Source organism: Magnolia sinica, chromosome 6 (assembly GCF_029962835.1).
Source record: "Magnolia sinica isolate HGM2019 chromosome 6, MsV1, whole genome shotgun sequence".
Taxonomy (NCBI): Eukaryota; Viridiplantae; Streptophyta; class Magnoliopsida; order Magnoliales; family Magnoliaceae; genus Magnolia; species Magnolia sinica.
In genome coordinates, this window is record NC_080578.1 from 32,119,120 (window position 1) to 32,145,501 (window position 26,382).

At 35.5% G+C, this 26,382-nt stretch overlaps 1 protein-coding gene across 3 annotated transcripts; it reads left to right on the plus strand.

Annotated features, from left to right (window-relative positions):
• Positions 1 to 18,751: 18,751 nt before the first annotated feature.
• Positions 18,752 to 25,875, plus strand: LOC131248631 (protein SHOOT GRAVITROPISM 6-like). 3 transcript variants are annotated; one of them, XM_058248995.1, is made up of 6 exons: positions 18,752 to 19,339; positions 21,480 to 21,554; positions 22,622 to 22,676; positions 23,144 to 23,218; positions 23,325 to 23,458; positions 25,778 to 25,875. In XM_058248995.1, exons 3-6 carry the CDS (start codon positions 22,647 to 22,649, stop codon positions 25,863 to 25,865), a joined length of 327 nt encoding a protein of 108 aa, XP_058104978.1. In that variant the 5' UTR covers positions 18,752 to 19,339; positions 21,480 to 21,554; positions 22,622 to 22,646; the 3' UTR covers positions 25,866 to 25,875. The 3 variants fall into 3 exon arrangements, with proteins under 3 accessions (XP_058104978.1, XP_058104976.1, XP_058104977.1); XM_058248993.1 differs by lacking the exon at positions 22,622 to 22,676; XM_058248994.1 differs by lacking the exon at positions 18,752 to 19,339 and having other exon boundaries at positions 21,392 to 21,554.
• Positions 25,876 to 26,382: the final 507 nt, after the last annotated feature.

The following is a 26,382-nucleotide window of genomic DNA, read 5'->3' on the forward strand; positions in this document are numbered from 1 at the left end:
ATCATGGACATAATGTAGTTTGGGTAACGGCCCTTGGGGCGACACGTAATTTCATGTATCATGGGTAATAGTGCACAAATCAATGTAAGTAATTCACAATACGTGTTACATCACCTCAGGGATTGGATGTTGTAAATACTCGCTCCATGAATAAATCGTGTCACCTAATTCATCTAGTCATGTGTTGCGTCGTCTTACGTTAACCTCGTAAATTCATGTTAAACTTGAGACACACTAGCGAATCTCTGTATAATGGAATGCAGGACGAGCTAGATAAGTCTTAATCATTTTTCACATTGTGTGATTACTAAGTGTGATGGACTGCATATACTTTGCTAGGCATGTATCTCATGTAAGTTGCTCGTATATATTGATACCTCTCATAGTTGTGGAGTATGAGATGTATCAGAAACCTTACATTGCTTTCATGAATCTCTTCAATTATTGTTAATCTTAAAGGATAACCATCATTATAAGTAGGGCGTTGACCCTCTTTAACCGTACAAATAATATAAGTAATGTATAGATTGAAGACCTAGAGGACCATCTCCTTATATAAGATTATACCTAATGAATAAGAAGATAGCTTTATGATTTAGTTTTATATTTTCGCTTTAAACTTGATAATGTAACAAGCTCCCATTGAGATGACACTTGATAATTTGTTAATTTCTTTTACTCAAATGAAATAATAAATACAGTCAATTTTATTCCCGTGAATGGTTACCTTCATGAATGTAATTAGATGTGATCTAAATAAAAAAAAACATGGTGCAATTTTTAAAGCATTCAATTTATACATTATTAACACCTAGAATTCTGCGGCACGAATATGTACTTGGGTTGTAAAAATTTAGGATGTTACAGAGAGTAGCAATGACTAACTCAATAAAAGAGGAGAGTAGCAAGGGCTAACTCAACAAAATTAGTAAAGGCAGGGGCAAAGCTTATATCCATTGCCCCACATAAAATAATAAAGATCACCCGTAATTAACATCATACCATAATTCCCAAAGGGTAAATAATTATTGGTGGTAAATTAAACAATTATGGGGAGAAAGAACAAGATAAATCATATCAACTCAAATCAAGGTAAGCTTTAAAGGAATCCCTCACATAAATTCAGAAAGATCATGCATAATTAATATCACACCTTAACCATTATTCCTAAAGGATAAATAATTGATGGTTGTAAATTAAATATTTGTAGGGATGATTCATAGCATGTGAGGGAACAAAATAAATAAAACCAACTCAAGTTAATATTAGCTTAAAGGAATCCCTCACCTTAGCTTTACATCTAAACTTTAGGTAAATATCCATGTAAGAAAGCTTCTAAATGAAAAGCTTCCACATGAATCATGATATCGCTTGAGTAAGAAGGAGACACCATACATATGGAGAAGGAAGAGGGCGTCTAGGCTTCTCCTTCTCTTTCTCTTTCTTTCTCTCTCTCTCTCTCTCTCTCTCTCTCTCTCTCTCTCTCTCTCTCTCTCTCTGTGGATGTTTAGGAGGTGGGCGCGTGAGTGGAGGGGGACACACTCCTTTTATAAATGAGTGGGCGTGTGAGAGGGGTGTATTTCCCATCCCACTTGGATTGGGTTTCTCCAATTTTTCCTTTTCTAACGATCTTTATTTAAATCTAATTCATCTATTGTGTCATGGTCATCAAATAGAGTCGGGGTATATAATTTTCTTAGTGATCCGAAATTTAGATTGATCTATCTTGAAAATTCTCCTTACGGGTAACAAAACAAACTTGATTTCAACTAACGATCTACACTTAATGATCAGGGCCCAATTTTGGAAAAAATGTGTAGTCAGGATAGGTAAATGGTTGAACAAAATTTGATGGTTAATCAATGGTAGAAAAACCCTAAATCTAAAATTTTACCTTTTGTACCAAAAGGAAGGAACTGGCTTCAACCTTCAATGGTGTAGGATCATAGATCGAAGCCTAAATTTTGTATAACCACATAGTCATATGAGACTAAAGTGTGGTCCAAATTTAAGTTGTGATGGACGAAAGGAAGTGCTTAAATCGGAAGATCCATATTTATAAGGAGTTGGTAGGCCTTGATAAGATAACTTCGTGCCTAAGGAAAAGCCTGTCAAAGTGGGATCTTCATATTTCATACTTTTTCTATATGATGGGCAATTGAAGTCATCCATATGAAGGGAAATATCATACTACGACTACCCACAAGGTTTCTTCACTTGATGGACACCAAAATCAATGGTTAAGGGGCTGATTTGTCAATTGGGTCACCTTTACAATGATCTAAGGGCTGAAATTAGACATATATGGCTAATTTATTATATATAGGCATTGTATAAAATTTTACAGTAAATAGATCTTGGAAACCATGTAATATAGAATTCAGGGGTCTAGGTTAATGACATTTTCGTAATTATTGCTAATATGAGAGTTTTGAGAAATCTAATGATTCTACATGATTATAGGCATGCTTCTAAGTAATTATTACAAAAGAACTTATATCTAAATCATTATGAATAAGGAATTATTCACCAAACTAATTAAGAAAATGTACATATATCAATCAACATAATAGATGATCAGATGACATGTTAGACATAGAAAAACTTGATGTTAGTACTCTTATCATGTATGTAAGTGGGTGTATTGTCAGTTTTGTAAACTAATGATCACAAGTGAGTTTTTAGAGTGATCAAGAGGTAGAACATGTATACCGTTAGATTCAAGTGACTTGTTCACATGTGTAAGTTTTTCATATTGTAATTTTGATGATGGGTTAAGCATATTCATAGGTGGTGAACAAGATGAACAGATCAGAATATCATTTTAACATGTGTATGAGTGGATGATGAGATCAAGTAACCAGTTTACTATGATCAGGTGGTCTAAACTTAGAGTGGATGGTCAAATATCTTTACCTAGTGGTGAATAGTTGACTGAACGGTTGGTTATGATGAACAAGTGAGAATACTTGGGTATATGATGACCCTATTCAAAATCAACAGTCAGATGGCATGATCTATGAATGGAGATTATTCCCAACGGTCAGATTCATGTTGGAGAAAGGATGTAAGGTTAGGATAGCTAGATTGGTGTCGTACACATGTACATAATAAGTTAAATTTCATGGTAACACTCGAGAACTTTCAATACTCGGGTATTAAAAAGTTCGAGGTGTTATAATTATCATGTGCATTCGAACCATTATGGTTGTCCTTTTTGCATGGACTTTTTTGGGTGCCTAGTTCTCCTTAGGCGTATCTTAGAGTACTTTTTCAGGAGGCTAGTTCGCCTTGAGTGTCCTATTGCATAGCCTTTTTCGGGTGGCTAATTCTCCTTAGTCATACCTTTGAGTACTCTTCTGAGTGGTTATTTCTCTTTGGCTGACCTTTTTGCCAACTAGATGAGTATCCCCAAGTCTATGAGCACGTGCATACATCTATTCATTTAAACAATAGTATCATTGTGAAATCAATTTATGTAATATATGATTGTCTTATAAACTTTGTCTTATTTCTATGATGGTCATTATGAATGGTTTATTATAAACTTTTCCTGATAAACTATTCTTAACTATTGTAATGTTTTGGTAATACCTCATTGAGATAGCTATTGACGTTATTGATCCATATTCTATTGTTTCAGGAGACGTAGATGATGTGTAGGTTGGTGCTTATGTGGACATGAGGAGCGGAATGATCTTTCGGCTCTAGATTTTTTTTTTATATTGATTTTTGTACTTTCCTATATTTGTAAGTCTTGAGACATTGGTTTGTATAAGCCTTCGAATAGCCACTTAGATACTTTGATATGTATATTTAGACAATTAAATATTTTAAGATGTATATTTAGATGTTCCTTTATGCTTGATTTGTTTCTCTACCACTACATTGTTGACTAATACAAAAAATAAATATATATGGTGAAATGTGGGTTATCTTTAAAAGTTAACACTTGGGATTTTAAAAACTGAGTATTAAACTCGGGTTACAAAATCTGGGTCGTTATATGTATAAATGTCATTGCATGAGGACATATAAAGACAGGTGGGGTAACATGAACGTCTCTACATGAATATAGGTGCAATCCATCAGAAGAGTGCTAATTCATCCAAGTTTATGTCACCCACCAATAGGTTGGATGGAAAATAAACATTACAATGAGCCGTAGAAAGTTTTTAATGATAAGGCATTTTTAATGATAAGGCATTTAATCAATATTATTTACTATGGTATGGTCCAACTGAGAATTGGATCCACTTCATTTTTTGTGTCATGCTCTCAAATGATATGGAAAAATGGATAGACGGTGTCAATATATAATATATATGCATCAAGGTGAGCCCCACGATAAGGGTCGCACCATCTTGGGTGGGGTCGAGGTTGGGGCCGCACCTAATCTGCTCTCCCCATTCAGAGTCTTCATCAATCATTTCATGTGCTAATGTACAGGAGATTGTACAGGAATGCAGGTCTATGGTACATGAAGCATGTTCACATCCCCAAGTGCAGGGTCACGATGTAGTAATAATCTCGGTGAGACCGAGGTCAAATCCACAAGGACTTACCTTGTACATATTCTAAATTAATTAGAATCAGAACTAGAATCTAAAATCTGAAAATTTAGAGAAAATTGTTGTGAATTAAATTGATCAAACTAATGAAAACTAGAGCGCCAAGGATCCACTTGAAGTTATTATGATGTTACTTTACTTGATTCAACAAAAACACAACTGGAATCAAAGTCCTATTCTATCTAGTCGGATGATGGAACAATTGAATAATAATGTGGTGTTGAACTTTATTAGATTAGTTCACACATGAATCACCACTCCCATGAACATAGGGAATTCATGCATCAACCATGCCCATATATGATGGTGGATCATGAATTTTGCAGATCACATGATTGCAAAACAAGATAAGAAGATATTAAAAGCTTACCAAGCATCTACTGTAATTTCAATCACATTAAATCATATAAAACTGAAAATATTCATTCATTCAAACCAATAATTAATAGAAGTTCAACATAGGCTTGAATTAAAGTAAAATAAGCATCAAAATAAACTACAAGCTTAACCTCTTGGCTCTAGCTAAGAGATTAGCCAACCAATGACATGATTAAGTTAAAAACTCTTAAAGAAAAATATGAAAAACTAACTAGAGAAGAAGAAAGAACTCATTGGAAGATGTTACACCCTTGGCTCTACTCATCTAACCATAATTCGTGCTTAGAATCCCTTAGAGAACCCCAATATAAAGGTTTTGTCCAGCCGACTTTGGAAACTGCCTCAAATTTACACATTCTGCGCACCTTCGATGACACTTCGATGTCATCGAAGGTTCGAGTAAGATTTGAATTCAAATTGGAAACTGCACCCCTTTCGCACAATGTGTCTTCGTTGTCATCGCCCAACCTTCAATGTCATCAAATAACTCTTTGATGTCATCAAAAATCGTCAAGAACAGTCCAATGAGTTGAGCTTAAAAATCCTTAAATTCTCAATGTCATCGATCCGTTGTCGATGACATCGAACCGTCTTCGATGGAGTCAAGAATTTCACCCAACAGTCCATCAACCAAACTTGATTTTTCTCTAAAATCTCAATGGGATGGAACCTCATTCGATGGCATCGAACACTTACTTCGAGACATCAAAGTGTGTTCGATGTCATTGACAGACAATTTCAGCAATTTCTGAATTCTGTACTTTGCAAACTCAATTTTCTTCCTTCTTCATTTGGTTTTCTTGGATTTTGGACTCTTGAAATGTTCAATCTTGGTCTCTAAAGATCTATCCTTGCCTTGGTAATTCTTGAGCATCAATTCCTATGTTTTTAGCATCCTTTTCACCTTAAGCTCTCAAAATCACATTGTAAGAAAAACATGCATAAACATATCAATTAAGTGTTATCATATTCATGAAACCAACATATAGATAAGGGAAAATATGCAATAATTGACACTCAACAGGGCCACTATAAGTTTATGACAAATCCGCTCTATCCATTTGTTTTTACAACTCATTTTAGAGAACGGCCCACAAATGAGGCAGGCTTGAATCTCAAGTAAGCCACATGACATAAAAGTGAGATTGAATGACTGCTATTGAGACATCTTAAGGCCATCTTGAGGCTCATTTTTAGCTTCTAATCTTTCTCATTTTTGGGTTTATGCCGTAAAATGAGCTAGAAAAACAAATGGACCAGGTGGATTTCCGAAGGCCATCAATCGTGGCCCTACACACAGTTGGAGTTGGGTTGGCACTGCAGTCAACGTCAATTAATGTAAGACTTGAGGTTTGGTGGACATTTAAGTCCAGAGGGCAGCAATTGCTTAACTTAGGTGGAGCCCACCATGATGTTTGTGACAAATAAACTCCGTCCATCTATTTTAACACGTCATTTCACGGCATGGGCCTAACAATTCTGCCGATCTAAATCTCAAGTGGGCCAAATGAATATGAAAAAGTAGGAATTAAATGGCCACCCTTAAAACATTCATGAAGCCACATGATGCTTTTTACAAATCTAACCCGTCCATTTATTTTTTGTAGATCATTTTATGGCATGAACCCAAAAATAAAATCAATACCAAGCTCCAGTGGGCTATATAATAGGAAAGAGTGAGATGGTACGGTCACCATTGAAACATCTTCTGGCCATCTTGGCACCAATTTTTGCTTTTGATCCTCCTTATATTTTTGATCCATGCCCTAAAATGAGTTAAGAAAATAGATGGACGGGTTGGATTTCTAACAACATAAATGTGGGCCCACGTAAGGTTAGTGTTAGGTTTACACAACAATCAACGCTAATCAGTGTGAGAACCAGAGGTTTGGCGGACATTAAGTCCATAGGGTGATAGTTGCTCGATCATTGGTTAGCTACAATGATGTTTGTGACAATTCCACTCCGTCCATATGTTTTACCACATCATTTTAAAGTGTGGGACAAAAAATGAGGCTAATTGTAACACCCCAAATTTTTGTCAGCTAGGAGTTAGACGTCCTTGGGAATTATCATTGATTTTTTTATTTAAGTGTATGTCCATGCATGCATTTACACATGTTTGGAACTAAAAAGAGTGATCTTGGATCCACAAAAACCGCCCAACCGAGTGAAATTTAAGAAATTTAAAGAACATGAACAGTAAGGTTCAATTGAACTGAGTGATACTCGATTGTACCAAGCAAACTAGGGCGGCAATGCTCAGTTGCACCAAGTAAACATCGAGCAACTGAGCAAATCTAGATAGCAGGGTTCAGTTGCACAGAGTGGGGCTCGGTTGAACCGAGTAGCCCTGTACAACAATATTTTGCATGTTCAGATTTTGACAGTTTTAGTGCATTAATTTCAAATTTTTCATATATATTTTTATACAACTCTAATTGAGGTGATTCAAAAGGTAGATTGAAGGTTAATGAGTCTAGTTGTGTGTGTGTGTGTGTGTATTTATATGTATATATAAACTCAAAGAATGTAAAATTTAGGATGTTTTGGAAACTATACTAAAATCATTGATCTCATGTAGCTGGTACTTTTGAAATTTTTAGAATTTTTATAGAACTTAAAATGGAATAAAATTTAGTTCAGCGAAAGTAGACTTGATGCTAACATAGTATAAAAATTATAAAAATAATTTATTTACTAAAAGTACCAAAAATATTACAAGCAATAAACCTATTGAAACTGAAAATTTTCAGTAACTGCAAGTTATCGACGTACCACAAATATCTTTTTCATTTTAGAGATTTTATATTCGGTGTCTTCTTAGGAATTTCTTCTAATCATACTAGAAATCATCCCATATGAATAAATTAACATTTATATTTTTAATATATTTTACAAATTCGAGTAGTTTCTAGTATAATTGAATTAGGGTGATTAGAGTCGAATCACCATTTTCGCTAATTGCAAATAGGCCACAATATGAATTTATTTAATCCAAACCCTAATCATCGTGCATGAGAAATCTCGATGCCTAATTCATCCCGAAAATGCCTAGTTTCACTGAATTAGAAATAAATTGCATGTTAGTGGTCCGCTGGACTTAAAACTATAGAATAGCAACTATCTTACTAGACTTAACATCCGTCATGGATGTCGAGACAGGATAGTCCTAGAATTGTTCAACTTGGGCCGAAGGCTGGGTGCATGGGATGTACAAATGCTATAAGTAGAAATTTAAAAATTTAAGTGAATTAGGCTCTCTGCTCTTTTGCAAAGTTATGACTTTACGACTATTGGATTTTAACAAAACTCGAGGTGCAAGTGAAGGATCTTTCCCCACACATATCTGTATAGTCGCAAGCCTGATTGATCATCAATGACCATTAATCGTAAGAGGGGCCACCACAGCTAATCAGAGTGTTCGATTGCCGCCCGGTTGTGATAAAATGTAGATCTCATAATGAGACACCTACCCCATGGTGTAGATAAACCAGTGGGCCCCCGGGAAGGCCCTGTAACTCGTAAACAACCTACCCTAGGGTAAGTTTATTGGAAAAATGGCCACTAAGGCTATTTGTGCACATTCTGGTACTATAAATAGTCCCTCATTTTCACTCCCTCACACCTATAAAAATTTTCATTACAAGAAAGGGGAGAGGGAGAAGAGGAGAAGGCAAAAAGGTGTGAGAGAGGATTTAGTTTGGAGGATCATCCCTGCCGCCCCTAGCCAATGATATAACTGCACTACACAGCATTGCCGAAACCTCCCCTATGACAATTAGAGGTAATTAGCAAACTCCTTAAAAATTGACCTTGAGGGCTAAATGCATGAGCTCTTACTAGCCAATCCTCTTGGTACAAGACATCTGTGAGCCAACTCATGGGAGCCTAGAACTAGGAGCAAGCCTGAACTCGACATACCAACACAAGGTGCAAACCATTACCCTTAGGTTGCCCTTTATCGAACCAATCCCGATTAATGATTTGTGTAATGCATAGACTAATGCATGTTGATTTTTGTTGATTAATGAATTGTGTAATGCGTGGATGCATGCATGTTGATTTGTGCCAATTAATGAATTGTGTAATATGTAAACGAATTGTTGAGGCATAAAAAGAGGAAAAGATAGCAGAACGATTGATGTGCACAAATTGTTATGCGCAAATTGTTGTGCAAAAAGAAACATTGAAATACAGATAACCACACAAGGAAATACGCACACCAGATCCGCAAAAGGAAATACGCGCACCAGAGTCTGCACAAAAGCGTCCGCACAAAGAGGTCTGCACAGAGATGGCCCCGCAAAAGATTCTGCACAACGCCTATGTGGCATGTTCGCACGTATGAGAAGGCTATAAATACCTCCGACTCAGCAGTAAGGAGTCAGAAGCACCAGCCAATCAAGAAGCAAAAGAAGAGTTCGAGAAGAGAGAGGTAGAGCCAAGCTGCTGTTGTGCGAGATAGGTGTTGTGCAACACACAACACCATCGGCGCACAACACCATTGGCGCACAAACATTATCAGTGCACAACAGGTCTTAACGCGCAACAGGTCTCAGCGTGCAACAGGTCTCAATGCACAAAGGGGCTAGTGCACAAAGGGTTTGGGCGCACAACAAGGCTTGCACACAATGGCTCCCCCTGGTGCACAACATGTCCTGGCGCACAACAAACTTGAGCAACAATCTTCAATATATGATGCTTCCAATAATTATTGCCTTAGCTCATAACATCTTTTTCTTTTATTATTATCACAAGTATATTTTGGAATCAAAGGAGAAAGGGATGTAAAAGAACTTGGAATAAATAAATAATGTGATTGTCTTCTTTGTCTTCTTCTGTTAATTATTAAGTGAATGAAATTTCCCAAACAAAGTACATTTGTTTCTTGTTCGAAACAAAATGGTGACTCTGCTGGGGAAGTCATGTCATGGAGAAGTTATGTCAGAAATTCAGCATTCGTCATTCATTTTGAACACGTTACTATCCACCGACCAATGGATTAGTAGAGGCGTTTAATAAAACGATAGTCAAGATACTGAAGAAAATAGTGACATGAAACAAACGTGATTGGGATGAAAGGTTACAAGAAGCATTGTGGGCATACAGAACTACTCATTGGATAGCAACAAGAGCAACACCGTATTCGCTGGTCTATGGTGTAGAAGCAATGATCCCGATTAAAATACAAGTGGCATCATTCAAAGTGGCAGTATATCAATCCATCATAGATGATGAAAATGCAAAAATAAGGCTGAAAGAACTGGATTTTCTCGATGAGAAACGTCTAGCAGCCCAACAATGATTGCAATCGTATCAGGCAAGGATATCGACTGCCTTTGATAAACGAGTCAAGTATCACTCTTTCAAAAAAGGAGATATGGTACTGATGTTAAAAAGACCTATAGTGGTCACCCATAGAACAGGGGAAAAATTCGAGCCCAAATGGGATGGGCCGTACGTAATAAAAGAAGTATACTGCAATGGAGCATAGAGAGTCGTGGATCAAGACGGACAAGGTTTCAGCATACCGGTCAATGCTCGCTTCATCAAAAGATATCGTCCCTGAAGATGTTAATGATTTTGATCCAGAATATTATCAGAATAATGATTCTGTATCAAAAGGGGGCAAGAATAAACAAGACCACGGCTATGTACTATCAGATGAATGACTAAAGAAGGAATTTGTGAGAACATCAAGACTGTACCAACAAGTGTTACAAAGAAAGAAAGTGACCATCATTATCATCACTAAGCGAGCTCTATAAAATTTTGTTAAAATTGGTATTGTCACCAAGCTGATATATTATGAATAACACATATGAATATCATTGAAGATATTAGCAGAAGTGGTGACTTATCAATCTCAGTCATAAATGTCTACCATCCTCATGATAACGATGGTCGCCTATTATTATCTTTTAAGGCAGCCTAACCAAGCCCTAAAAATGGCCAGCTACATGTAAGGCCTATATCACTATCGCCATTTGGGGAGTAGTGAGAAGCCAATGGCCCTAAAAAGCACGTGAAGGCTATCATATGCATACCCTTGGGGGGGCAGTGGAAGGAGCCAGCGATTAAAAGGCCTAAAAGGCCAAAAAGTCATTAACGGCCAATCACACGTAAGACCAATGACACCTTTATAACTTTCCAACAACGTCATGGAGAAGGGAGGAAAATGTCCTCCCGTGAATGGGTCCGACCTTCTAGGCAAAGAAAATGCGGGCTACAGTTGAGCTCTTTGGCCATGTCCATAGATAGGCCAACCATGCATAAGACACCCCAGACCTCTGGCTTGATTTCAGTATTAACTCATGAGGAAAGGCTTGAACCTACTCATTGATGGACTGGTGGCCCTAGATTTAGTACCCCAAAGGTCGCCTTGCGAGCCCCGTGAACTCTAAAGAGTTAACTGCGGCCAACCCTGTGCGTAAATCCAACCGAGTTCATGGCCCCGGTAGCTTCACTGAGCCCCTCTGATGGATTGCAATTTATGAACTCACCAGGCTATGAGAATTTCATTGAACTCATGAGAGTTACAGAGACTATCACGTGAGACCCGACTCCACTACTCAAGAATCTAAACTGTGTTACTCCACTACTCAATATCTTAAACTATGTGATCATCTAACTAAACTGAAACCTAGCACCGTCTATCAAAATAAAAAATCATATAAGGGAAACCCATACTGACAATCATTAATATGTGGAGATTTTGTTAGCAATTCTTCATTAAAATATCATGTTGAGACTATTGCATAGATGAATATGCTTAAAATGATTCATGATGTAGAAATTTATGAAAGAACAAAATATCTCGAAATATCTTTAATAAAATTTGCAAGCTGTTTATATATCATAACACAAAAGGAATATTTACATACAATGCCTACATATCTTCATTTATGTTCAATATCTGTACATAACGTTGCAACTCTTCTTTCAATTAAGATTGTGCTACAGTAATTGTGCGCTCAGCTTCAAGGATCATGTTGGCTTGATCAGGAGCGCCAATCAGTTCAGATTCTAAAGAAGCAGCAGCTTCCCCATTCCTTGTTCGTTCAGCCTGTACAGTATCAATTACTTGAGTGTTTGTTTCATGCTGTACTTTAATATGACAAATAGTTAAATCTTCTGCTTCCCACTTACTCTTGAGTAATAGAATCTCCCTCTCAAGAAGAGCAATTTGATCGCTAATGATTGCCTTATTTCTATCGGAAACCTTCAATTTCTCATGGAGAGATTGATTAACAGCATTGCGATCGGCAAGAACATCGTCTACATGAGAGATTTTCTCCTTAAGAAGTGTCAATTCCTTCTGACGACTTAGAATTTAGGGAGCAATGACCATACTCCGTGCTACTTCTAAGTTCTTTGTGGAATCATAAAATCGTGACAAAGAAGTGTAAAGAGACTGAACATCAACATGTGTCAGGCGAGCTGAATGAGCGAGAACTGCTAGAGCACTATCCAAAGAGGGTCATTGGGTTGGATCTTTAAAAGCACCAAAGATAACGAAAATCGCGTTCTTGAAGAGCCCCAACATAAGAGGTGGCACCTTTTCCAGAGATAGTTTATCTAAAGCTGCGGTTACTAAGTTAGACCCTTCAGATCCACTGGGAGTTGGCATGACTGAAACTAAAAGATAAGAAGTAAGGAATGTAAGTTCAAAAGAAAACATATGCATATCTAATGCTAACATAAAATAAGAAAAGAAAATATATACATAGATTAGGAATAATAGTCGCATTAAAAGAAAGCTCCTGAGCTCCTACAGTACTTGAGTTAAGAGTGCTTAGAGTAGGGACATCAGCAGGATTAGAAAGAAATTCTAAACTTCGAGCTACTAGCTGAATAGGAGAAAGACGCATAGTAGAGGACTTGTCAGTCTAAATGGGGCATCAGATGTTTGGGGGACTAGTGGCAAGGTTGCTTCTGTACTGGGAAGAAGAAGTACATTCCTTATTGTTGCCTAAATTTTAGATGGTTGAGCTTCTACATCCCTTAAAGTTGATGTTTCGCAAGCAACCACCTCAGCAGCTTCCATGATACAAGGGGAATACGAAGCATTAAAAGAAAGAAAGATGTTCCTACTAGGAGAACAACTATATTCTCCGTAATCGAGTTGCTCCTCATTATCTAGGGACGTTTCCGGAATTGGATGAGAAGTATCAGGTTAAGTGATTGAAGCATCAGGAAGAGAGGACTTAACTCCATCGTTATCTTCTCCAATATCTACCTCAACATTGGTATCTACATTTAGCAAAGCATCTCCTTCATTAGTTAGGATTGTGGGTGAAGACGTATCTTCGCTTGCAGTATTCGCTGAATATTCTAATGAGTTATCTTCTTCTGATATGGTTTGTTTTCCTTTACAGGTAGTCTTCACAAGGAGAAGACGTGTACCTCACTACGTCAAAATCGTGGATTTGCGATGCATTTTTGCGACGAACTTCGTCCGTCGCAAAAATCGCTTGGTTTAACGACGGATTTAATCCGTCGGTAACGGAAAAAGTCCGTCTCTAGTCCCGTCTTTCTCGAAAATCCATAGTTCAAATGTCACGAAATTTTGCGACGGACCAAAATCCGTTGCCAAAATCTGATTTATGACGGATTTTGGTCCGTCGTCAAATAGCGATGGACAAAATCCGTTGCCAAATTTGATTTTTTGACGGATTATGATCAGTTGCAAATTCCCGCCCAAAATACCTGTTGGCGACGGTTTTCAGTTGCTTTTGCGATGGATCACGGTCCGTCATAAAAGGACTTTTGCCCTAAACATTATTGTTTTTTTCTTTTTTTTAAGAATATGGTGGAAAAATATGTTTTTTTGTAGTCAAAAAATTATTTTCAATAGAAAATCAGTGGTTTAATTGTACATATTTTTATATAAGATTATTTTTTCACAATTGATTGAATGCAAAAAAAAAAAAAAAAAAAAAGATATTTTGTTTTTATAACAAATGAGTGGAATTTTTTATTTTTTTTAAAACTAACATTTAAATGATTCGTAATATCATATGAAAAAGAATATTGAGAATAAAAAAATTAACAATGTTATAGAAAAAAATGAGATTTTGAAAAAATAAAAATCGTGATTTAATAAAAATCTATTTTGTGGTATAAAAAAAAAAGAATATTGAATAAAGTTGATAAATTTAAAAATAATAATAATAATTTTGAGAAAAAAATAATATCTTGAAAAAGAAAATTAAAAATATTTTAAAAAATGTGAAAATTTTCACAATGTTGAAAAATGAAAATATTTTGAAAAGGAAAATGAGAGTTTGTATTTTGAAAAATAAAATAAAATTGAGAAGTTTGATAAAAATTGACAAGTTAGAATAAAATGCTTTTAAAAAAAATGGAGAAGTTAAAAAGAATTGAAAATTTTAAAACAAAACGATATTAAAAAATCAACACTTTATCAAAAAACAAACATTTTGAAATGAAAAATAAAGTAGTTGAAAATTTTTGTGATTTTGAAAAAAAATTGAAAATGTTCAAAATTTGAAATTAAATGAAAAAGTTATTTATAAAAACACTAAGATTTTGAATATATATATATATATATATATATATATATATATATATATATATATATATATATCATTTTTAAAAAGAAAATTGAAAAGTTGAAAACAAAATGATGCTTTCGAAGAAAAAAATATCGGCATTTTGGAATCTTTAGGAAAAAAAATTAAAATTTGTGAAAATTTTAGAGATTTTGAAAATAAAAATTCAGAATTTGTATTTTAAATTTTTTGAAATAATTTATAATAAAAATGATATTTTGTTAAAAGTTTTCAAAGAAAAATTAAGAGTAAAAAAATATACATTTTGAAAAAAAAATGTTATTTTTAAATGGAAATTAAAATTTCTCTATGTAAATTTATTTATTTTTAATAAATTATTAGGCACATCTACTAATTGAACATTTAACCATTTTTGGACAATCGAATTAGTCTAGATTGAAGAGTAAAGAACTTCAGATGTTTAAATCAAATTTCACTCAAATTGTTGATCAATCTTGTATGCCCAATATCTTTCTCATATGTAGTTATCCTAATTGGGGTGAGTAACTAGTCAAATTCAAGGTATTGATCAGTAAAATAGAGTGAAAGGACCAGACATATAAAAGAGGCCAAATATTATTGTCAAAATTGTGACCTAACTTACTGACCTAGCGAGAACCTAAGAATTGATGTTAGTAAGTTTTGTGGGCCCCATCATGATGTGTGTCAAACATCAACACCGTGCATTTGATGTGTCCCCTTTATGTTATGAGATATCTCAAAAATCATCCGTATACGAAACTCAGATGGGCCATACTATCTAAAACCATATAAAGACATCCTAAAAAGTATAAAAGCACTTGGTGGGGCCTACATGAGTTTTGGATGCGGATAAAACTTGGTCTAACCCTCATCCAAGGGAGACACACATAATGAGTGGATTGAAAATATGAATCACATTTAGGCAAACCCAATATATGATTATGAATGTTTTAAGGAAACCCCTCTCCACTATATTATGTGGTGTGGCCCACACAAGTCATGGATTAACTTTATTTTTAAGCTCTTGGCCCACCCAAGTCATGGATTGACTTTTTCCATACCGTTCAACACTTTTCTCGAATCATTTTATGATATTAACCAAAAAATGATATTAAAATTTTTAAAATAAAATGATATTAAAAAATCGATACTTTAACAAAAAACAAACATTTTGAAATGAAAAATAAAGAAGTTGAAAAATTTTGTGATTTTGAAAAATAATTGAAATTAAAAGAAAATTTTATTTATAAAAACACTGAGATTTTGAAAATATATATATATCATTTAAAAAAAGAAAATTGAAAAGTTAAAAACAAAATGATGCTTTTGAAGAAAAAAAATCAACATTTTGAAATTTTTGAGGAAAAATAAAATAAAATTTGAGAAATTTTGAGATTTTGAAATTAATAATTCAGAATTTGTATTTTAATTTTTTTTGAAATATTTTATAATAAAAATGATATTTTGTTAAAAGTTTTCAAAGAAAAATTAAGAGTAAATGAATATACATTTTGAAAAAAAAAATGTTAATTTTAAATGGAAATTGAAATTTACTAAATTATTAGGCACATCTACTAATTGGACCTTTAACTATTTTTGGACAATCTAATCAGTCCAGATTGAAAAGTAAATAACTTCAGATGTTTAAATCAAATTTCACTCAAATTGTTGATCAATCTTGTATGCCCAATATCTTTCTCATATGTAGTCTGATCAGGGCGAGTAACTAGTCAAATTGAGGGTATTAATCAATAAAATAGAGTGAATGAACCAGACATCTAAAATGGGCCAAATATTTAGGTCAAAATTGTGACCCAAACTTACTGACCTCGTGAAAACCTAAGAATTGAAGTTAGTAAGTTTTGTGGGCTCCATCATGATATGTGTCGAACATCAACACCGTGCATATGATGTGTCCCATTTAGGTTATGAGATATCTCAAAAATCATTCGTATACAAAACACAGGTGGGCCATACCATCTAAAACTATGTTAAAAGCACTTGGTGGGGCCCACATGAGTTTTGGATACGGCTGAAACTTGGTCTAACCCCTCATCCAAGTCGGACATACATAATGAATGGGCTGGATCTGTGAATCACATTTAGGTGGGCCCGATATATGATTATGAATATTTTAAGGAAACCCTCTCCACTATATTATGTGGTGTGGCCCACGCAAGTCATGGATTGACTTTATTTTTAAGCTCTTGGCCCACCCAAGTCATGGATTGACTTTCTCTATACTGTTCAACGCTTTTCTCAGATCATTTTATGATATTAACCAAAAAATGGGGCGGGTCCAAGGCTTAAGTGGACTATAAGGTGGGGATTGAATGTCCACCGTTAAAAACTTCTTGGGAGCTGAAGAAGTTTCAAATGAAGTTAATATCTGTGTTTTCACTTCATCCACATCTACATGACCTTATGAATAGGTTGGATGGTAAAAAAAAACATCACGCGGGCCCTTAGAAAGGTTTCAACAGCGGGTGTCGTTATCGCTATAGCTTCCTTTGGTGTGGTCCACTGGAGCCTTTTACCTGCCTCATGTTTTTGTTCATACCTTAAAATGAACTAAGAAAAATGATGAACGACATGGATAAAACACTTACATTACGGTGGGCCCCATGGAGCCATGCCCAGACTAATCCATCCAGGTGGGGTATCATTTGGAAGGAAGCGAATTGCATAATGAGTAACGCAATAAGCTTAGTGTACTAAGTAAACTTTGTGGGTCCCACAATCATTCATGCATTTTATCCACTCCATCCATACATTTTAGGAGATAAGTTGAGGTGTTTATCCCAAAAATGAAGCATATCCAAAGCTCCAATGGACCACACCACTAGAAAAGAGTGTGAATTGAACATCTACCATTGAAAATTTCATGGGGGCCACAGAAGTTTTAGATCAATCTGATATTTGTGTTTGCACTTGATCCATGTCTTTGTGATATTATGAACAGGTTGGATGACAAATAAACATCACTGTGGGCCATAGAAAGGTTTCAACGGTGGAAATCATTATTCCCACGGTTTCCTATGGAATGGTCCACTTGAGCTTTATATATACCTCAATTTTAGGCTGAACCACTAAAATGATTTGAAAACACGGATGGACGTAGTGGATAAGAAAAATACATTCACGGTGGGCCCAACTGAGTTTACTCAGTATGCAATTTGTTTACCCAGCGCCGGCCCTAAAGTCTTTTTCCGTCTCTCGCCCTTATTCCCATCTCCTCTGTCTTTCTACAGATCTCTCCCTCCTCTCTTCCTGTCAATCTCTCTCTCTCCTCTCTCTCTCTCTCTCTCTCTCTCTCTCTCTCTCTCCCCACCGAAGATTCTGTTGCCGACCGCCCTACCCATGCATGCCATCTCACTCTCTCTGAATCTATGGTTGAAGGCCCAAATCTCCAGGAACATTGAGATATTTCTCCTCTCTCTCTCTCTCTCAATCTCAATGCCGATTTAGGGCAGCCCAACCTGTAGGGCAGGGTTTGCAACCCTAAAATTGGCAGGGCTGGAACCCTGTAGGGCCTCCTCTTTCTCTCTTCCTTAAATTAGATCAGAAAAACTAACCACCTCCAAATAGGCATTATGCAAGTTTTGGCCTGAACTTGAGGTGGTATTTGTTGAGACCATCATTCTGTGCATGTGGTCTGCTTTCCATTGATTCATATGTTCGTTGCTGTTCTGCTGAAAACAATGGACTGAAAATCTCACCTATTGAACAATCCTAGCACTTGGCAGGTTGACTTTTTCCTGTTGCAAGTGGACTTTTGGTCACATTTCGTTCCTGCAATTCAGATCTATGTCATTTTTATCTCACGGCCTAGAAGAGAGGGCAAAGTAGATGTACGATGTCGATCACAAATAGAGCTTTTCTTCCTGTTATTTGCAGCAGCACAGCGGGCATCTTGGACTCACATATGCAGAGCCCATTATGATGGTTTGACTTGTGAAAGAGAGTGCCCAATTGAACTTGTTTGAGTAGTAGAAAAATGCTGCTTGAATTAAATTGTGCAATTCACAGCGCCCCATTCAGAGATCAGGAGCTGATCTGGTTGTCTGCTACACACCTATGGGTTGTGTCCAAAATTTGCTGGGATCAGGTGATTGTAGCCGTTCATCTGGTTCAACTTTTGCCTGTTGAAGTGTGGCATTGCTTGTTTTGTGAGCGATCCACATATCGATGGTGATCATCCCCTGATCATTGTTTATTGATGGTGATTGTGCACATTGGTCATTAATATTTGATATGAAGGTTATCCGTGGAAAAACCCTGAATGTCATTTGTGTAGACCACACTCATGTATTTTTCATTAGATGAATCAAATAGAACTGTAGCTCGGTCAGATTGCCTACCTACTACTGTGTAAGATGTCTAACATTGGTTCAAAATTCCTTGATGTATCAAGATTTATTTCAAGGCTTCATGTGCCTAAAGAAGCTACATTCATATATTAACACTTTCAGCCCTTGCCAATTTCATTGAATCATTAGAGTGACCATTCATAAAAATCTCTGCTTATCTAACATTTGTTCTCTTTTGAAGAATCATGAGTGCAACATGTCACTCTTTTTTTCTTAAATTTTGTTACTTTAAGGTGTTTTGTAATATTTGTTTTCTTCAATCCTTACAAAATTGACGTTCTCTTATGGCTGTCTGCATGGTTGTCCATGTTTTTGTATTCAATCCACTCTATCTTGTGTCTCATTGCAGAGAGTGCTGATTTTTTTACCTGGTTGCATGCTTACAGGGGCCTAGTTGGTTATAGAAGTGTGTTTAGCAGTGATACACATGGCACTGGATTTATGCATCGCGCTTTCTTTAGTAGGTATTCTTGTTCTCCTTTTTCTTCATTTAATTTTGCTCCGATATGGATCTATGGACTCAATCAAAAGTGTAAACTACTTACTATTTTTCATAAATGTCTTTGAATGATTTGCATTTATGAAGTAAAAGTTAATGTAGAGATGTCTTGAACTCTGATGTTCATCAGCACTCAATCTCCATTGTATTACAATAATGTATTATTTAGGCAGTTATAAGCAGAGGGGAGTTTGGTACCATGGGACCTGGCGACAAATGTTGGCCTCAAATGGCTGGCTTGATACCTTCTTCTGACAGTGAGGTATTCAATGGATTTATGAGAAGTATAATTTGTTTGGTGTTCGTATTCATATCTTTTGCCCTCTTTTCCTTCCCCTGTATATTTAGTGCTGTTTCATTTTTCTCACCAGGAACTGGGTTTTCTTCTGAAAAAAACTGTTTCACATGTCAGTATACTGTTATATATTTTTTTGTTTTCCTGTTTTTAATGGATAACATAACCTTCACTCAAGAGCACGAAAATATATCAAGACAGGTAATCATTTGCTAAATTATCCCATAATAATGGACGCATCTCACAGACCCGTAAATGATGTAGCACATATTTGTAGCTTTTTCATGCAGCCTGGTAAGGGAAGTGAGAATATTCATCCTTTACTGTCCCAATTTGCTATTATGCTGTTTTGTGCTTTTTTAAGCTTGCATGTTACTAAAATCTACTCATGTGATAATATACTTTTCAATTAGAATGAGCAAGGACACTGCTGTATTTTGATACTGACAGATCGCCTTTCAGTTAATATTAGTTTCCACCAAGGTAATTAAATAAATTTTTAAAAAAATGGTTACGTAACGGCCATAATGGTAATGGTGGGAACTGTTATGCATTTCTATTTGGTTTTGTTTGTGTCCTTGATATTCAATAAAAGGTAGTAGTTGAGGTGGGGAAATTTTAATACATTAGTTTACATGATAGTTGACTTTTTTAATAATCTTTTCCACCTTATACTTGTACTTCTCCGGATTTTTCATGATTCTAAATCCAATAAAATCACGAGTCCTTGTGAATGGCCAAACTTTTTCCTCAGTTATGTAATTGATTGCACCATTGTTTTAAATAATAAATAGCATGTAGCATAGCGTTCACCTCCCTGAAGAACAAGGCAAAAGCTACGTAGCGTGTAGCGTAAGCTACATACCACTTCCAAATTTTTAATTAAGGCTGCTTTTGGTTCCACCAATTATCATGAAATTCAATGATATTTTCACCAAATTAGATTGATTAAAACATGAAATTTTATGAAACTTCATGATATTTGGTGCAACCAAACACAACTTAAAATAATGGGAAAAATATGGCAAAGGAACTGAGTTAATACTATTACTTACATCAGTTTACTGAAATCATAGAAAAGATTATCTTATTTTATATATATATATATATATATATATAAAACAAATCTTGGGAAACATTTAGTGATTTTAATGTTTTAGTGAAATTAACTTGTAGTATAAGTTATATAGCTAGGCTAGGTAGTTTGTAGCGCATGCTTATTAGCCTAAAGCATGGAGCAAATGCGACTTAAGCTACTTTCATGAGCTATGTAGTGTGAAGGCTAAGCTTTAGTAGTACTCTACACACTTCATACCGTAAGCTATATAAAACACTGGATTGTAGTAAAGAGATGCATAAATGGATATGGTCTAATTTTTGCTTTTAAAAGTATTTCTTATGTTCTCATCTTTAAAATAGGAATATATTTTTTTTGACCTTTCTGCTAAGATCAAGAGTAGTATCTGTTCCCATCAGTTTTAAATCCTATGAAAAATGATGGCTCTCCAAATGTTAGGACACCCCTCATTCTTAATTCTAACGCATCAATCTCAACATCCCCATCAATGCAACATTCATCGTCTGCTCATGTTGCCTCTTAGTTGCCCATTACCATCCCACATAGCATAGCTGGTCTAATAGCTAAATTGCAGGTAAATGTGTCACCTATAGTCTTGTGCCAAGCTAAAATTCAGGATAAGAACTCTATGCTTTTTCTCATCAAATTTCTTTATAGCATAGTTTCATGAAGGTCCAAGGAAATTAGGACTCTGGAAGTGAATATGTGAACTTCTGAATTTTGTTTAGGTGGTGGCATCTGGAGTAGATGAATGTACCCTCAAGCGTGAATGTGTTTGTGCTGCATCATTACCAACTACCATGGTAAGGATCTTTTAAAAAATAATAATAATAAAAAATCTGTTTATATATTTTATTTTTGAATGCTTAAGTCTCTAAAACATTTGTTTTGATTAGCAATGCATTTTATTCAAGCAAGCAAAGAAATGATAATCCATTAAGACAATGGACAAGTGCCTCTAACATGCACAGAATCATGAGCAACACCTGCTTTTGCCTGGGGACAAGATTAAAAGAGATTGTATACCCATGCAACACCCCTTTAATTTCATTTAATAATTGTTGTGGGTATCATAATGATTTTTTGTCTCCCATTCTTATTTGCTTAAAGAGCTAACAATATATGCCTAGTTCTCTTCTATTACAATCCTGAACTGGAAATGTTTATGCTTGAAATATTTGATGTGTCTATTGCTTTGCACCTGGCGAAAACAATATGCCTAATGTCCATGAATCATAAAATCAATCCTGTGCTTTAGGTTCAATGATATTCCTCCTGAAATTAAAACTATTCCTCCAAAATTTTGGTACAATAATCATTTCATGGTGAATGAAACTTCATGAATAAGTAGACTATTATCAATTGATCCAGAATTCCTTTTTCCTAAGGTTGCTTGGTGCAATGGTAGATTTTTAGTTATCATGCTTGGTGGAAAGGTCAAGTTATCATGCTTGGTTATCCAAGCACATGGCTGAAATGGGGACAAATTCTTTAACTCAAATGGCAAGCATGCACCCGGTTCTGAGTACCTCACCCATTATGGCGAAAGCTCGGGTCAAATTCTTTAACTCAAATGGGAGTCGGAGCCTGGTTGTACATTGCTGTAAGATTAAAATCGCAGAAAATAGGTTTTTTATCAAATTATTTCCAACATTTGTTCTACACTTGCATGTATGATTGTTGCACAATTGTGACTTGTGAAAGGAGAAAAAAGAATGTGTGAACATTTTTTTACTGCAGGTATTTTGAAGATAGTGTTTTGATTGATTCAGTTTTGTTTTTCATTGCGACTTGTTCCTTTACAAGTATTGTAGAATAAGCTTATTTTACATCACATGTAGGACCCATATGCACTCCCTCTTTTTTTCAGCTGTTGTTAGTTGGAGGGAGTAGGAATGAAGAATCAGAATTTCTTCATTTTTTTGGCAAGTCTTTTTTCCTTTCAAAATCTTTATCACTAAGAAACTTCATGATATTTAACGATTAAGCAGTATAATTTCGAGAAAAATATTATGAATTGGTATGTTTGAGTGTTTTGGCTTTGTGGTGGATGGACGAATTCTATCCCAATGTGCATCAAATTGCGGGACACTTGAGTTCTATCCCAATGTGCATCAGGTGGTAGGGCACTTTATGTTTCTTTGCATGTCCAATACCGAGTTTTGGGTCAGCTTGATTTTTGTCCTCCAGAAGGAAAATGAGGGGGGCACACATGATGGACAGTGGAACCTTGCACAGATCATGATGGGCTCCACACATATTATAGAATAAGCTTATTCTACAAATGTAATGTCACTGAGGAATTTGCCTAGTTGTAGAATAAGCTTATTCTGCTAATGTTGCAGAGAAACATTATCATGCATGAAAATATCTTTCAAAATTTCTTTTGTAGGATGCTTCTATTGATCAGTCGGAGGTCTTCAACAGGGTTGTTTCTTCTGTTTGCATTTTGCTAACCAAAGATGAGGTAAGGATTTATTTCACTTTATTTTATTTTATTTTATTTTTGTTTCCGTTGATTTGCATGAAGTTCAGTTTTGAGCAGCTCTATATCTCTTATCAATTTTGTGCAGCTTGTAATCACCTTGCATGGATGCACTGCTACTATATGTGATAAAGTGAAGCAGTCAGCAGAAGGTGCAATTCAGGCTGCCATTGAGCTCATTACAAGAAGAGGCAATGAGTTGAATGAAACTGATGTTTCAAGGTTCTGGCTGAGCATTGGCACATTATGTACTTTAGTTTGCAAAGTAATTAATGTCTTGGCAAATATCTTATGCTAACCATTTCCATGACTGCAGGTCGACCCAATCTTTGCTTTCTGCTACAGTGTTTGTAACCGAGAAACATCTACATCAAGTAGTTTTTGGTGCTATATCTTTGGTTGATCTTTTTTTTTTTTTTTTTTTTTTTTAAAAAAAAAAATTTAAAAAATAAATAAATTTATACATAATTTCATTTCACTTTAGGCATAGCTTGAAAATATTTTCTAATATGTTAAGTGTTACCCAATGTGTATTGGAGCATTGGAGGAGCAACATAACTTTATATCACTTGTAATCTGTACTCATAATTAGTTACAGATATTGACTGTTCTGCTGATTGTGGGTAGGACTTGAGGGGAGTGCTAATGGACAATGGTGGTTGGATGCTATCTGGAAGGCCGTCGAATAAGGAACGACATTTGAACGTGTAGGATCTAGGCAGTTGGTTTGCTTATATCCGCAGGGTTAGTAATTATTCATTGATTGGGACATCAGAACATGATAATTTCCTTTTCAGCATCTACATTTTACGAACGCCTCATAGAGAATCTTCGACCATTTATTAGGGATGTTGATGCTGCTGCATAACCATAGCCTCATGCACAAACAAGACAGGTAACTCATGCATGTTGGCCCAACTGCATGGGGCTAATGATGATGCTCTTTGTCAAACTTTAAAAACTTTAAAATTCACATAAATTTGATATAAACTCATTTCCTTTTCAATTTCTTTAGCAACACTGCTCATTATCAATAAATAACAAAATATATGGGCTGATTTACTTGATCTATCGACAGCCTCAGAGCTGGTTTCTATGGGTTTTACCAGTGCTAGCCAACTCCATGCACAGAGGCTCAAAATCATTCAGATAACTTCAGGGTCAAGAGAACTTGACAAGATCTTAGAGGGCAAGTTCTGAATGGATTACGCTTCAATTTAAACGTTAAAGCCTGTTTAGGTGCCATTTAAAAATGAATTTATCTCATTTTAGTTAATTGTAATTATGCATTCGAGATCATACTAAAATGAGATGAACTATTTTTAGTGGCACCCAAATAGGCCCTTGGTTTTTATCTCGAATCTAAAATTGGTTAACTTTTGGGCAGGAGGAATTGAAACTAGGTCTATTATTTGAGTGGCACCCAAATAGGCCCTTAGTTCATAGATAAATAAATAAATAAACAAATAAATGAAGTCTCTATTTACTTTCTCCTTTTCATCTTTTGATTATTCTTTCATTTCTCGTGCATTCAGGTTTACCAACCTTGCAAATTGAAAAGCTTGTGCAAATTTGCGAACTAGAGAGTAAATAAAAGGTGGAACTTGGATTTAAAAGATGCATTGAGGGTCCTTACTGTATATGGCTTGGACTCATTGCCCCAGCAGCTGACAGTATCTGATGCATAAAGGTTTCCATTAGCAAATTGCTGAAGGTGGCAATTCAACTCGGGAAATAACCGTGCAGTCTTGACAGTTTTCGGGTATGCTCTTCCGAATGCATCCATTTTCATATATTGCACCCTTTAGGCAGTTGTGCTTTTGTTTGGTGAAACTAAACGATTGCCAGATATATTTGTTTAGACGCATTTTTCTAGTGTGGTTTACATGTTCTATGTACTTATGGGTTGAATGGGTCTCATTTTATTGATGGTCCATGTGGTGATATCATTTTTTTTCCTGATGTGTCATTATCTTATGCATAGTTTCTATTCGAGTTTGAAAGTTGATATACACGTTCATAGATGCATGTGCATGCTTTCCAACTCTTATATGGTTTCAAACATCTGGTAAAAGCTGGGGCAAGTTTTTGAGTAAAAACTGGGGAATGGAATTCCTGGGGAATGTAAAAACCAACAAAAAAGTGTAAACCAAACATGTTTTCTTTGTAATAACCAGGAAATTAATAGTTTCTATTCGTGTTTGAAAGTTGATGTACACGTTCATAGATGCATGTCCATGCTTTCTAACTCTTATATGGTTTCAAACATCTGGTAAAAGCTGGGGCAAGTTTTCGAGTAAAATCTGGGGATTGGAATTCCTTGGGAATGTAAAAACCAACAAAAAAGTGTAAACCAAACATGTTTTCTTTGTAATAACCAAGAAATTACTGAAGCCGAGAAATATAGAAACCAGCACCTAACCCTCACTAAAACTCTCAACTTGGCCCTGCCATTTCTTATATACTGGTTAGTTGCCATTTAATTTTTTGTTGTTATTTGACTTGTCATCCTCTAATTACTTTATTGTATGCTGTATAAAGGTTGTTGGAAATGAAAACCCTTCGACTCTTATTTGTTTTGCATCAAAGCCTACCAATGCAGGACAGATTACATCGAAGTAACATGTGATTGAACTTGGTGCCCAACCAGGTTTGCTCCTAGCATTTACCAGAATTTCAGCTTCATGTTGATCCATTGTTTCACTCCACATGTTCTTCCGCCTCTAGAAATAGAGATGACAATGATAGTTCTCTATTGTAGCAGAAACAAATCCATATTTATATCGGCTCTTGTACCTAACGCAAGCATTTTTTCCTGGTAATGGGTGAGTTGATTGTTGACTCAGATGGTGTTTTGGATTGGTAATCCATTATAGTTTTAGCTTTGTCATTGGTGGAAGACATGGGATCCACCCAATAAGTGATAGGACCCTCTATTTTTCTTGTAGGCGCTCTATTTCGGCCTCGAATGAGAAGCTAAAAAAGGTGAGCTCTCTGGTTTCGTTGGAGTACTAAAATGATTTTTGTTCTTTGTCAATCTTTTAATTTTATTCATTTATAATTTTATTTCATGTGTACCTGTAAGAAACCCACTGTACATACACATGTAATTGTATTCATGAATAGGATGGCTTAGACTTTTAGAT